Source organism: Strigops habroptila, chromosome 14 (assembly GCF_004027225.2).
Source record: "Strigops habroptila isolate Jane chromosome 14, bStrHab1.2.pri, whole genome shotgun sequence".
In the NCBI taxonomy this organism is placed as follows: domain Eukaryota; kingdom Metazoa; phylum Chordata; class Aves; order Psittaciformes; family Psittacidae; genus Strigops; species Strigops habroptila.
The window spans coordinates 166,931-179,317 of record NC_044290.2 but is presented as its reverse complement, the minus strand read 5'-3'; the positions used below and the strand labels follow the sequence as shown (position 1 = coordinate 179,317).

General features: G+C 51.9%; 1 protein-coding gene across 4 annotated transcripts in view; it reads left to right on the top strand.

Annotated features, from left to right (window-relative positions):
- The first annotated feature begins 4,801 nt into the window (after positions 1 to 4,801).
- ITGB4 (integrin subunit beta 4) overlaps positions 4,802 to 12,387 on the top strand; it is a 32,529-nt gene continuing 24,943 nt past the window's right edge. For 3 of the 4 annotated variants that reach the window (XM_030505931.1, XM_030505929.1, XM_030505932.1), the window contains exons 1-4: positions 4,802 to 6,301; positions 11,043 to 11,134; positions 11,628 to 11,713; positions 12,231 to 12,332. In XM_030505931.1, coding sequence (XP_030361791.1) covers positions 6,297 to 6,301; positions 11,043 to 11,134; positions 11,628 to 11,713; positions 12,231 to 12,332 — 285 coding nt within the window. In that variant the 5' untranslated portion in view covers positions 4,802 to 6,296. The remainder of the gene's footprint in view (positions 6,302 to 11,042; positions 11,135 to 11,627; positions 11,714 to 12,230; positions 12,333 to 12,387) is intronic. The other variant, XM_030505933.1, reaches the window with a different exon arrangement.

Here is a 12,387-nt window from a genome sequence, read left to right as displayed (position 1 = left end):
GCTGGACAAGGCTTGGAGCAACCTGCTCTAGTGGAAGGTGTCCCTGCCCATGGCAGGAGGTTGGAACTCGGTGAGCTTTAAGGTCCCTTCAACACAAACCATTTTGCAATTCTATGGTACATAGAAGAATAATGAGAAAAATCCCTAACCCAGCTCTGTGGAAGCGTGCTGAGCAGAGATGGCCGTGAGGCACTTGGAGCAGCAGATTTGAAATTCCTGTGGTAACGGGCTTCTGCACGAGAGCAGGCTGAGTGGGGGCATGCTCTGGCAGCCAGCCCCTGAGCTCTCACAGGGGAGCGTTCACTACCCACAGTGCAGAGAGCGACTTGAAACATGCATGATTGGTTGGTTGGGGTTTTTCACTCCCTTCCAAAGAGCTGGAGTGGAGACGCCAACCATTATGTAACAGACTTGCAGCCAGTACAATAGCTTGCTGCTCTTGTTTATCTTGTGTGTTCCTTTCGGAAGTAATAGATGGTGTATCCTATGGTGGAAACTACAGTTCTAGCAAAAAGCCTCTTTCCTACCTCCAAGAAGGTGATCGCACTGGTTGCACTTGGCTGTGGTCAGTCAGCGCACCAGAGACACACGGAGGAAGCTTTAGGTGTGCAAGAATGTCCTGAGGGAAGAAGCATCCTTTCCTGGCCCATGAAACCCTCCAAGGGGAGGTTTGACTGGTTTGCTTGTTGGGAATCTGTATGGCTGAGATCATACCAGGGCTGTGTGGCAGTTGCTGCGTGTTTAAGTGCTGGTGTTTTAAATAGTCCCTAAGAACTGAAACAAGCTGCTCCCGAGCTGCACTGCAACAGTGATAGCTCAGGCTGCGCCTGTAGCAGTGCTGTAAATGTTCATTCTTGCCTCTGCTCCGAAGGGGACGCTGACTGTACCCAGGAGAGTAAAACCAGACCTATTTTCGTTATTCCTTTGCCTGAGAATTACAGGCTCATGCTCCTTGGAATCATGGGGCTTCTCTCTGCTTTCCGCCTTTTTAAGCATGGGTGTCTCCTGGCTTGAGCAGGTTTGTCTTAGCTGAAACTCCCCATTCAGTGCGTGCCTGTGCCAGGCTGGGCTGCATAGCAGAGGGAGGAGAGCTGCCATAATGAAATCACCTTTGGCAGGGCTGGTCCTGCTCTCACTCTCCCTTCTGAAGTCTTCTCCCACCTCCATGCCCTGAGGTGTTGCTTTTCTTTCCTATTTGCTTGTTGTGATTTGAAGATCTGCCCTCTGATGCTGTGGTGAGAAAGGATTTTGTATGTTCAGGACTTGCTTTTATTTTATGTCTAGCTGTTGTTGTCTCCCCTAAAGAGTGGGTAGGGAGGGGCAGCCCTTGCCAGCCCCACCTCAAACTGTAAAATGGGAGCACCTCAAGCTATGTTTTACTTGGACTTCTGCTGTACTGTCTGTTCTAGGGGAGTTATTTACTCAGACTGAAAAAAAAAAAAAAAAAGAAGTCTTCCTTGCCCAGGCTTTGTCGTACCGAGGCATCGCCGAGGGCACGGTGCGCTCTTGCAGGTGGAGGTGATGGTTTCAGTGACATCTGATTGGCTGACACCGGCTCAAGCTCCCTTTCAGCTCTTTGGCATTGCAGGGGACAAGAAGTTGCAGGTTCTGCAAAGCCTCTCAAACAGATGGTCCTTGTGATGTGCCCAGAAATTGATTCAAGGGCACAAGCTGCTCACTCCTGTTGCACAGTGTGAAGCCAGGACACCCCAGAGGCATTACCTCCGGAGAAAGAGATGCTGTGCAGTAGGGCTCTCCAAGACTACCTAACGTTAAACAAGTTGCTGTTGAGGTGTGAGATCTCCTCTTCCTTCTGGGGAATGTTTGCACCAGGACAGTCATGCATTGCTCCTACAGAGCCCTTTTCCATGTCGAGCTTTGCCGGGTGCTGCTGTTCCTCTGTTTATATTCAACTTCCTTCCTTTTGTTCTAAGCAAGAACCATGGACACTGATGATTTCCATCATTTAGTCTTTGTTTACTTGAAACTTGTCTTTGGCTGGGGCTGGGCTCATGCTTTCTGTTGCCAGTAAACAGCAGAACACCAGGATTTCACAAGAAGAGGTTTTGCCTTTTCACGTGGAAGGCGTCTGTCTGTCTGTCCTCTACCAAGTTTGGTTTTCCTTCTCTGTAGGAAGAAAACAAGCCTGCCGTTTGGTGCAGTGATAAAAGGTGAAGTTACTGGTACTTTTAATCTCTCTTTGCTTTGCGTAGCCACTTGCAGTGGTTGGAGAGCATGACAAAGGTGAGAGCCCAACTCCTTTCCCGGTTTGTGTTTGCAGGCTCCTCACGAGACCCTCACTCACATTATTGAATGGGGTTAACACAAACTGGGAGGAAAAGTGGGCTGTCTGCTGAAATCCTTCAGAAATAACAGCAGTGTGCTTCCAGCCTTCTGACAGCTGGCTAAGCTGCTGAAGTAACCCTGTAGTAACTTACCTCTTGCTGCTGGCCCATCCCAGAGGAAAACAGGGATCAGTGGTGTTCAGCAAAGAGATTTTCTTTAGGTGTGTGTTCCTGACAGGAACATCCACTGCAAAACAGATGAATAGTTAATGCTGTCTTGCGGGAAAGGCTGAGGAAGAAAACATGGAAGCAGATTTCATCCTGCCCTTTGAATTACCTGGGTAATTATATTAAGCACAATTTAGTGCAATAAATTATGTGCATGTCAATGTACACTAATATATTATTAAGCATTCCTTAAATTTATGCCAGATAGCAGGATATTGCTACTACACTGTACAGTGCAGCTATGGGATCAAGTATTTCTTTTAGCAGTGTGTCTTGTTACAGAATTCAAAAAGGGAATAAACAGGCTCCAGCAGCAGTATCTTGGCTGTAACCGCCCAACAGAGACCTAGAAAAAGCCCCAGAGCCGCCTCCAGGCAAACTGCAGTGGCAGGACAGAAAGAAGAAAGGTTCCGTACAAGCTGGCATGGCATTTAAAAAAAGAATTAATCCTAAAATCACTTGTAATTATCAGTAAGTGCCACTCAGACTGATAGTCTCAGCAGAGAACACAGTAATCTACTGCAAGCTGTAGAACAACTCGTTTTCACTCCTGGGTCAAAAATTTCTAGATCAGAAAATCACTGATTTATAGGTGTGAGGTCCACCACATCAGTGGCTGTGAGCTTTGGCTGAGCCATCTGCAGCGAAACCTGCTGCTGCTTCCTCTCTGCAGACCCTATTCTCTGTTGTTTAAACCCACGAATTTGTGGTCCAGCAGGCAGCAAGTGCAAGGTATGGAACCAGTGCAAAAACTTGAGCTTTTCAAGCATTCTTCTTCACTGGTGGAAACACTTTGGAGAAGTTCCCTGAACGGCAACTCATAAACCAACAATTTTTAGAATTTTTTTTTTTTAAAGAACTGGGCTGGTTCAGCGTGTAGAAGAGAAGGCTCCAGGGAAACCTTAGAGCAGCTCCAGTGCCTAAAGGGGCTACAAGAAACCTGGAGAGGGGCTTTGGACAAGGGCCTGTAGGGACAGGCCAAGGGGAACGGCTTTAACCTGCTCGAGGGGAGACTGAGATGAGCTCTGAGGCAGAAGCTCTTCCCTGTGAGGGTGCTGAGGCGCTGGCACAGGGTGCCCAGAGAAGCTGTGGCTGCCCCATCCCTGGCAGTGTTCAAGGCCAGGTTGGACACAGGGGCTTGGAGCAACCTGCTCTAGTGGAAGGTGTCCCTGCCCGTGGCAGGGGGTTGGAACTGGATGAGCTTTGAGGTCCCTTCAACCCAAACCAGTCTGAAGTGAAACCTGTTAAATTCTTATGACCACTTACTGATAATTTCTAACTCCTCTCTGCTTTGTTGCCTTAAAGATTGGTGGTAGAGTTGTCTTGATACCAGAGAAGTACCTTTTATCAGCCCCACAAATGTCTGCTTGAATACAGGTCAGCTACAAGTCTGGGAAGATTCACGCTCTGTGCCCTCAGAGATCTCTTAGGGGCTGGGGGAAAGTGTCCCTAAGAAGGATGCAAAATTAGTATCTTGGGCTCTTCTGGCAGCACCTGTGGTGGGCCACCAGGCTGCTTGTGACAGCTGGAGATGCTGAGCGGAGCTGGTCCTGCCCTGCTGCTGCAGGGAGGAAGGGGAGGGAGATGGTGTCAGGCAGCCCTGGGGCAGTCAGAGTGCCTGTAGGTGACACCAGAGATAGTTTACAGCAGGCAAGACATCCTCCATCTCAGGTGAAGAAAGGAGGGCAGCCAGAAACCAAGGCCACTGAATACTGTGCTGAAAGGTAGCTGCTCCCATGCTTTTCTCATTAGCTCCAGGGTTCCTGATGGGGTGTTTTTTGGGGTTGGTTTTTTTTTTTTTAGTTATATGGTTCTTGCTTGTAGCCTAAATTGGCTTTTTTAACTCTAGTATCCAGCAGCATTTCCTCAGTGTTAGCAAAGGAGAACTATGGTGGAGAGAGGTAGGCTGGGGCTGATGTGAGCTGCTGGTGGACAGGACCATGTGGAGGACCAGGGGAGGTGAGCAGGCACAGTTGTGGTCTGTCTGCTCACACCCCTGGCCTGACATGGTCCCCTGTGTGGACCCTCTGCCTTCAGCCCCTCATTGGTACCAATCTGCTCTTCTCCAGCTGCCACTGCTGCAGCGTGAGCATCGGAGCCTCGTGTCCCAGCTCTCACATTGCAGCAAATATCTGTTGGTGTTTAACAAAACCCGACAACAAAGCTCCTTAATTTTCAGAATTTTTGTTTAAAGATAGAAAATTGCATCTCTAAAAGGGCCAGGATCATGTTAAGGGTGTGAAGTCAAGTGCTCAGAAACTAGGAAATACCAGAGTTAAGCTGCCGGTGCCCCTGCCTGTTTCCCGTTTCCTGCAGTTTTTAATGGCACAAGCCCATCTTCCTTTTCCCTCGGGCTTGATCAGTTTACACATATTTATTTGAGCTTCATATTTCTTGTAGTGAAAGGAATCCCGCTCCTCACTTTCACTGGAACCAGTGCTTGGTCACCACCATCAGGAAGTCGATCAGCAGCCTCCGTGATGCTACATTAATAACAGAGGCAAAAAGTGCCCTGCTTATATTTTTAATCACCAAAGCAGGCAGGAAATATGTGAGCTTTTCATCTGGCTGTTGCTGTTGTCTGTGTTGAAGTGAAGGGAATGCGGTTTTCCTTGTGAGGATTTATCAGGGAGCTAAAACACAGCCTCTGCCACTGCATCTGCCAGGTATGTGTACACTCTGCACCACTGGAGGTGTAGCTGAGCTGTGACAAACCCCAGGCTCTAAAGCAAAAGGGTGCTGTGAGTCAGAACAAATAACCTTACCTGAACTCTAACCCCTGCTGTTCTTTGGCTGGGGAGGGGGTTTGGGATCCAGCCCAGCAGAAGGGCTGGGAGCCATTGTGGGATTGCTGCTCCTTGGACCATGGATTCTTGGTAGGCTGCATTAGGGGCAGGTGTGGGTGGGTCTCACAGTGCTACAATGGGTTGCATTGATCCACAAGCCAGACCTATTGCAGATGTGGGGTGGACTGTTGTCCTTGTGCCCTGGGTAAAGCTGGATGTGGATCTGTCCTCTCTGCAAGCACAGTACAGAGGCTGGGCTCAGGAGCTGGGGGGTGGTTGTCTTGCCAGGAACTTACCTGATGTTTCAGCTAGGAGCTACCTGTGCGCTGGGGTTAACAGCCCCGCTCCTGCCGGTGGGAAATGTGGAGGAGAAACCCCCAGCAGACAGGCAAAGCCAAGCAGCTGACACTGCCCATACCCCACAGTCCTCTCCAACCACCCGCTCAGCCCTTTTCCTGTGGGATGGTGCTTGCTCAGAGGGAGGGTCTGGGCGGCTGCGCAGGCTGTGCCTGCCCATCCAGGTGTGTGAGGAAGGAATGCCAAGCCCTGAGTCACGGGCACCCCTTCTTCCCTTCCCAACTGGGATAAAGCTCGTCCTCAGCTGGGGCCTGATCTTATTTATTGCTGCTCCTACCTTTCCTCCCTGCTGGCCCACGGGAGGGAGAGGCGGCAGCTCGGGAGGCAAGAGGAGCAGGAAGAAAGTCGATATTTGACTGGAGGGTACAGAAATCAGTGGGAGGTATGTAGGATTGAGGTCTGCCTGCTCTCCCTGCCTGCCTGGAAGTTGACATTTAACCGGAAAAAGAAAAGGGACAGAAAATAAGGGAGGGGGAAAAAAAAAGAAGAAGAAAGAAAAGGCCAAGGCTGGAAATCAAGTTGCGGCAGCAAAGCAGCACATTCCCGCTCTGCCTTCAGAGGAATTTCTTGGCTTGGTGTGTGGGTGCCTGTTTTTCGGTCTGCAGCAGAGGATTTGGACACTGAGTCAGACTCAACGCTAATGAGGTTTGTGGAATTAATTCATTTGTGCTCTTTAGTGTCCAGCTTGCTTTAATTTCACCGTGTTGATTAACCGAGGGATGAAATTGGGCACTGGAGGCTCCTTGCATGGAGCCTCCAGGTGGGCAGGGCATAGAGCGAGGGGCTCGGCTCCCTGCCGGCTTGTTTCCCCTTTTTCCTCTGGGTTTGGCTGTCGGACACTGCCTTGTGCCTCTCAGCCAGCTGGAAGGGCAGTGCTGGTGACTGAGCCGGGCTTTGCAGGGCTGCATGGGCAGAGGCTGCCTCTGCAGGTATTTGGGTGGGGGGCTGTGGAGCAGAGGTGGGGGTACCATAGTGCGGTAAGGCAGAGCAGAGCCCTCTGGGGAGCCTGTGTTGCAGGTTTCAAAGGCTGCTCTCTCAGCCTGTCCTGCTTCCGGGGGAAAAGGCGTCAGTGCGTTTGAGCTGGCACCCCGCGAAAGCTCTTATAGGTGGAACTGCGCAAAAGCGGTCAGGCTGCAGGTGGCTCGGACCCACTAAACCCACGGAGGTTCTTTTGCAGAACCTTTGTGAGGGGGAGCAAGGGTAGAGGGTGTCCCTGGAGGAAAAGGCCAGTAGGGGTCGGGGTATATGTGGGCTGGTGGATCTGAAATGGATGGGAAATAGGGAAATGGGTGGAAAGATTGGTGTGAGGGAGCAGACAGGCGCAGGTTAGGTGAGGGAAAAGACGGGTGAGGTGCACTCATGGAAGTGAGGGAGAAGAAAAGCATCTTCTTGGGGCCAAAGCAGCAGAGAATGTGCTGAGAGCAGCAGGTGGGGGACAGGAGGGACCCGGGGCTGTGCTGGCATGCAGGCAAGTCCCGCAGGCAGGGTCCTGGCCTTGCTGCCAGCCCCTCAGGGTTCCTCCTGCCCGAACCCAGGGGGTAGAAGGAAGACATGGTATTGCAGCTGGCACAGGGTGCTGTCAGCTACGCCCTTGCTCCCAGCAGCAATGTGTGGGTCCCCAGGCTCAGTCCTGCTGTTTTATCTCTTGCTGGAGGATGCCAGGGGCTTTCTGGGGTCTGGAGCTTGACCCAAGGGCTGAGATCCCCCTTCTTGCTGGAAACAACAAACAATGACACTTGCATGGAGCCTCCTGGCTGCGGAGGCACACCTGGGGAAGGGGGAAAATGGATGCAGAGGGGAGTCAAAATCAAAGACAAATACGAGTCTGTGTTTAAGCAATGCTTCGATTTGTGAGTCAAGTTTTTGATAGCCTTCTGGGCACCTGGCTTGATCATTTTCAAGTTTCAGAGCACAGTTCCTGGCAGTTCTGTGCCGCTGCATGTGCTGGGGAGGGAGCAGCCTGGGAAGTGAGAAAACGAGCTGTGGCCCTGATCCATGTGCCTGCCGCCCTGCCCGGGGAGGAGAACTGAGTCAGCATGAGCCCTTGTGGCTGCCACTGCGATGCGGGGCCATAGCCCCTGTGGAGACACCCAGCTACCGTTGTGCTTTACCTCCATTGCTATTAGCTCTCCCTCGGGACACCAAGCCCTGTGCTGAGGCTGACCATGGCGACCAGCATGCTGTGAGCACCGTGGTCCTCAGCACACGTGGGCAAACACATGCTCCTACAGATGCCTCCCATCTACTAGGGTGTCAGTCCCATATGCAGCCCCAAAGCACCCCTGGCAAGTATGAGGGGTCTGCAGCCATAAAAAGGGCAATGCCCACCAGTGGGAGGAAAGGCTTCTCTGGGAGCTCGAGCATCTCCTTTGTTTTCCCACTCCCATGTCCCCAACCTGCCAGGTATCCCCCACATGGCAGCTGGGACCAGGCTGCTACCATGACCTCGTGGCTCATCATAACCTGTTAACTTGGTTCCTCCACCTAGTCCACCCTGGAGTGATGCACAGCTTCAGCCGTATTCTTCTCAGCACTGGGAAAGGGTGAGGATGGGACAGAGTGGTGAAGCTTAGTCACTCCAACCCGGTCCTCCACCTCATTGTTCCAGTAGTTTGTCTGAGGCATCCCATGTTTTTGCAGGGTGAGGTGCCCAGTGTGGGCTTCTCCAGGCTCAGGAGTTTCTGAGGTCTTTCTGGAGCAGGTCTGTTGGCTGTGCTGAGGTGCAGGCAAAGGCTGGGAGAGCAGGAGGAGGCCAGGAGGAGATGCTGGAGTGGTGGTCCGGGACAGGGTAGGATGTGTGTGTGCAGCCGTGAGCTACTCTCCTGTTTTCCTTGGCTTTGCACGACTTTTTTTGTTGTTGTTGTCAACATGAAAATCCAACCAAACCCCTGAAGCTTTTCAGAAATGAAAGTGGTGTTTCCTCTTCCAGAGGACACTTCTGAAATTGAGGAATGGCCACTTGCAGACTTCCTCACAAACGCTGCGGGCTGTGTTCCTGCAGCGCTGCGCGGCAGCAGCAATGCTCTCTCTGTGTTACCAGTGCCCTGCCTGCTGGCAGCCGCCCAGCTCAACCCTCGGAGTCTGGTGACTCCCAGGGCAGCAGGATGTTATTATTGAGCTGAGTTTTATGGCCTTTTATCTTAGCACTTGAAAAGACATGAGAGCAGTTCCTGTGCCCACGGCCTAGGGTGTGTCTATCCATCCCTTGGTGACTCTTTCTTGACTTGGGTTAAAGGAGGATCAGTTAGGTCTTTGCTTTGAGGCCACCTTGGAAGGTGGGTGCGTGAGCTGAGCAGTCTGTTCCCCCATACTCAATTCTCTCTTCCTGGCCTTTGCCCATGATGGGAGATGGGATTTGCTGAGTGCTCGGGGGGTGTCTCACTGTGCTTTTCCCTTGGTGGGGTTAAAGGACTTCCCTCCTCTTTCATCTCGCCTCTGATTGGCACCTCCCCATGTCTCTGAGGCATTGGTCACTGCGGCTGGCAGGGCTTACTGGGGTGGAGAAAGGGAAAAAGGGATTTCAAAATCCACAAAATGGCTTCAAAACCTTCTCGTCTTCCCATCGTGGTGGGAAAGGACCCAATGTTTGCCAGCGAGTGGTGGCATGCGGTCTGTTGCTGAAGGAGGTTACAGGCATGTGGAGAGGTGAGGACAACTGCTGGCCTCGGAGCCAGTCGCAGGGACCACCCAAAGCCAAACCTGCAAAGAGCCTGGGTTGGGGACAGTTGGCATTGCAGGGAGCTGAACTCCGGGGCTGCAGGAGGGAAGCAGAGGGGTTTCCTTGTCATCGGCTACCTTTTACCCATAGGAAAACCAGCATATTAGCTACCAGGTCCTGAGGAACAGCAAAGCTTCTTCAGGTTTCCCCGCAGATGTGCTGACCTGAAGTTTCCACATTTCTCACATTTCAGCTACAGGCCATTAATTGCTGTGAAAAATCCCTCTGGCACAGCTGAAATCATAAATGAGATACCAACATCTTGCCATTTATTACCCACGTATCCAGTGACCATCATGGAGAACAAAGGGAACTGAGCTGATGGCTGCACACAGACACCCTACCCCATCCCAGACCACCACTCCAGCATTTTCTCCTGGTCTCCTCTTGCTCCCCCAAACATCTTAACAAGGGAGATGTCCCCTGGTGTCAATGCTATGTTGGTTGGACCTCTGTGCCACTATGAACTCTGCATGTACTCAGCTTCATGAGTTCAATGTATTTCCACTGGCCTTAGTGGCTGATGCAGGATCCAGAGGCCAAGTGGGATCCAGTGCTGTTGTGACTAGAGCAGGTCTTTCCAGGGGTTTCCCTGGGCCCCAGGTCAGGCTGTTAGTAGCTGAGTCACCAAGTGACTGGACTGTGTGCTGGATGTCCCCCTGGGAACTTGGATGTCTTTACTGCACACAATATCCCCTTTTTCCTTCCCTGTTTTAAATGGTTTTTGCATTCTCTTCACTTATTTTAGTCAGGGCTTACACAGCAAGAAGCTATAAAACAGTTAATTCGAATCTTATATTTCACACTTGCATCTACCAGAAAAGAGGTGCTTTAGAGATGTCTTTACATTGGATTTTGTGCTTTGACTGCTTCCTTGCCCTGCCAAGGTGACAGAGTCACCGTCTGGCACAGCAGCTGCAGAACTCAAGTTCCAGTTTTGTCTCTTTCATTTACCATGTCCAAATGCTGACTTCTGGATGGCACTGAGTTTTCGAAGCCACATGTAGGTATAGGGGGAATGCTTCACTGTTTAGGATTTGGCCTTTGGATCTGCACGAGGGGTCCTGCTGCCCTGGACAGGACAGAGGGTAGCTGCTTGGCTCTCAAGACTATGGATTTGTTCAACAGCTCCAAGTCTGGCATTTCCCAAGCCTCACCCTCTATTTATTGTTGGTTCAACCGTCCTGGAAACTCTTAGTGCGATAGGAAGTAGCTGAAGGGAGGGGTCTGTTTTGCTTTTGGAGAATGTAGACAGTCACTTTTTCCTCCTCATTTTTTTTTTCCTTAACCTGCAGGAAAAAGCAAGGTTGACCTGGTTGGTGTTTCCACGTGCAGATGGCGCTGGGCTCCAGCCAGGAGCAGCCTGGGCTCTGGCTGCCTGCACTGATCCCATCAATGCAGGCACCCTGGCTCCAGGTACAGGGGTGCTGTGGTGTGGCACCTGCCCTGCCTCACTGCTGGGGACTTTGAGCCGTTTGCAAATGCCTGAGCAGAGGATGAGCTGCTCTTGGTTTTGGTTTCATGCCCTGCCCTGTTGAGGTCAGAGATTGCTTCCAGGCATCAGCTTCCCCTGGGTGGGCTTGCAGGGGCTCTGCAGGAGCTGCCCTTATTATCTCCAGGACCGTTTCCATCTTGGCTCTCCACAACATAGCAATCCATATGTTTTAGGAGGAAGAGGATGGATGTGCTGCCACGGATGTGTGCTGGGCTGCTCTTCCTGTCCCTGCTCTGTGCCACTGGCCTCTGCCAAAGAAGCAAAAGTGAGTGCAGCAGTTGTATGACTGCCTGGGTCTATCCTGGTGCTGACCCATGGGGACTGTGCACAACCCGCCTGGGCTTCAGAAACACTGGGCCTCACATGGATAATCACAGACTGGTTTGGGTTGGAAAGGACCTTAAAGCTCATCCAGCTCCAACCACCTGCCACAGGAAGGGACACCTTCCACTAGAGCAGGTTGCTCCAAGCCCCATCTAACCTGGCCTTGAACATTGCCACGGATGGGGCAGCCACAGCTTCTCTGGGCACCCTGTGCCAGCGCCTCAGCACCCTCATAAGACCTGTTGTGTGCTTTTCCTCCTGTTTTCTATTCCCCCAGCACCTGGGGACCCTCTCTCACTACCCCACTGCTGTTTTGTTGCCTGCTTCCACTAACCAGCCAGGCAAAAACTCCACTGACTCACCCAGGCACAAGATCAGCCTTTCTCATGCCCTCCCATGGTTTTCTCCATTCCTGATGCCCTTATCTTTCCCAGTAGATAACCGCTGTGTGCTGTCCCAGGCAAAGAGCTGTACCGAGTGCATCCGAGTGGATAAGGACTGCTCCTTCTGCACTGATGAGGTAAGACCTTGCAGGGGAAGCCCGGGGCTCCGCTTCCCAGCCTGCTGACAGAGGGATCCCACGACTCCTACTGAGAGCTAGGAGAGGGACCCAAGAGCAGGGTCAGCTCCCGGCTATTGCTTCTCTCTGCAAAGAGCTGGTCTGTATGGGAAGTGCTGAAACGTGGGTTTCCTTTGGTATGGACAAATGGGAGGAAGGAGAGTCTGGGGCAAGCCTGCAGTAATGCAGGATTTAGCAGAAAAGGCTGGTGTGCCAGATCTGAAACAGTGTGTGCAAGGGATAGAGGCAGAGTCTTATTTCAGACAACCCAGCAACTCACCGATCATCACGTTTCCCTGCTTCTGGGGGGACACTGGCTCTTCTGTGCAAGACTCATCTCCATCTCTCTGCCTTACTCCTGCTCCCAGAGGCTCACTAATGGTCTCAGCAGAGGACCTTGTTTCCTCACAAGTGCCTTTTCCACTTGCACGGAGGATTTGCTGCTTTCAGTGGCTGTGATGTTCTTTCCCCTTGGCAGAGCTTTGAAGAGCCTCGTTGCAACTTGCGGGAGAACTTGCTGCGGTACGGCTGCGCGGAGGCCAGCATCGTGTACACCAGGGGCGAGATGCAGACCCAGCAGGTGGGTGCTGGGGAGATAGCCCTTGCCCAGCTTCTCCTGAGGGATCCCACCATTC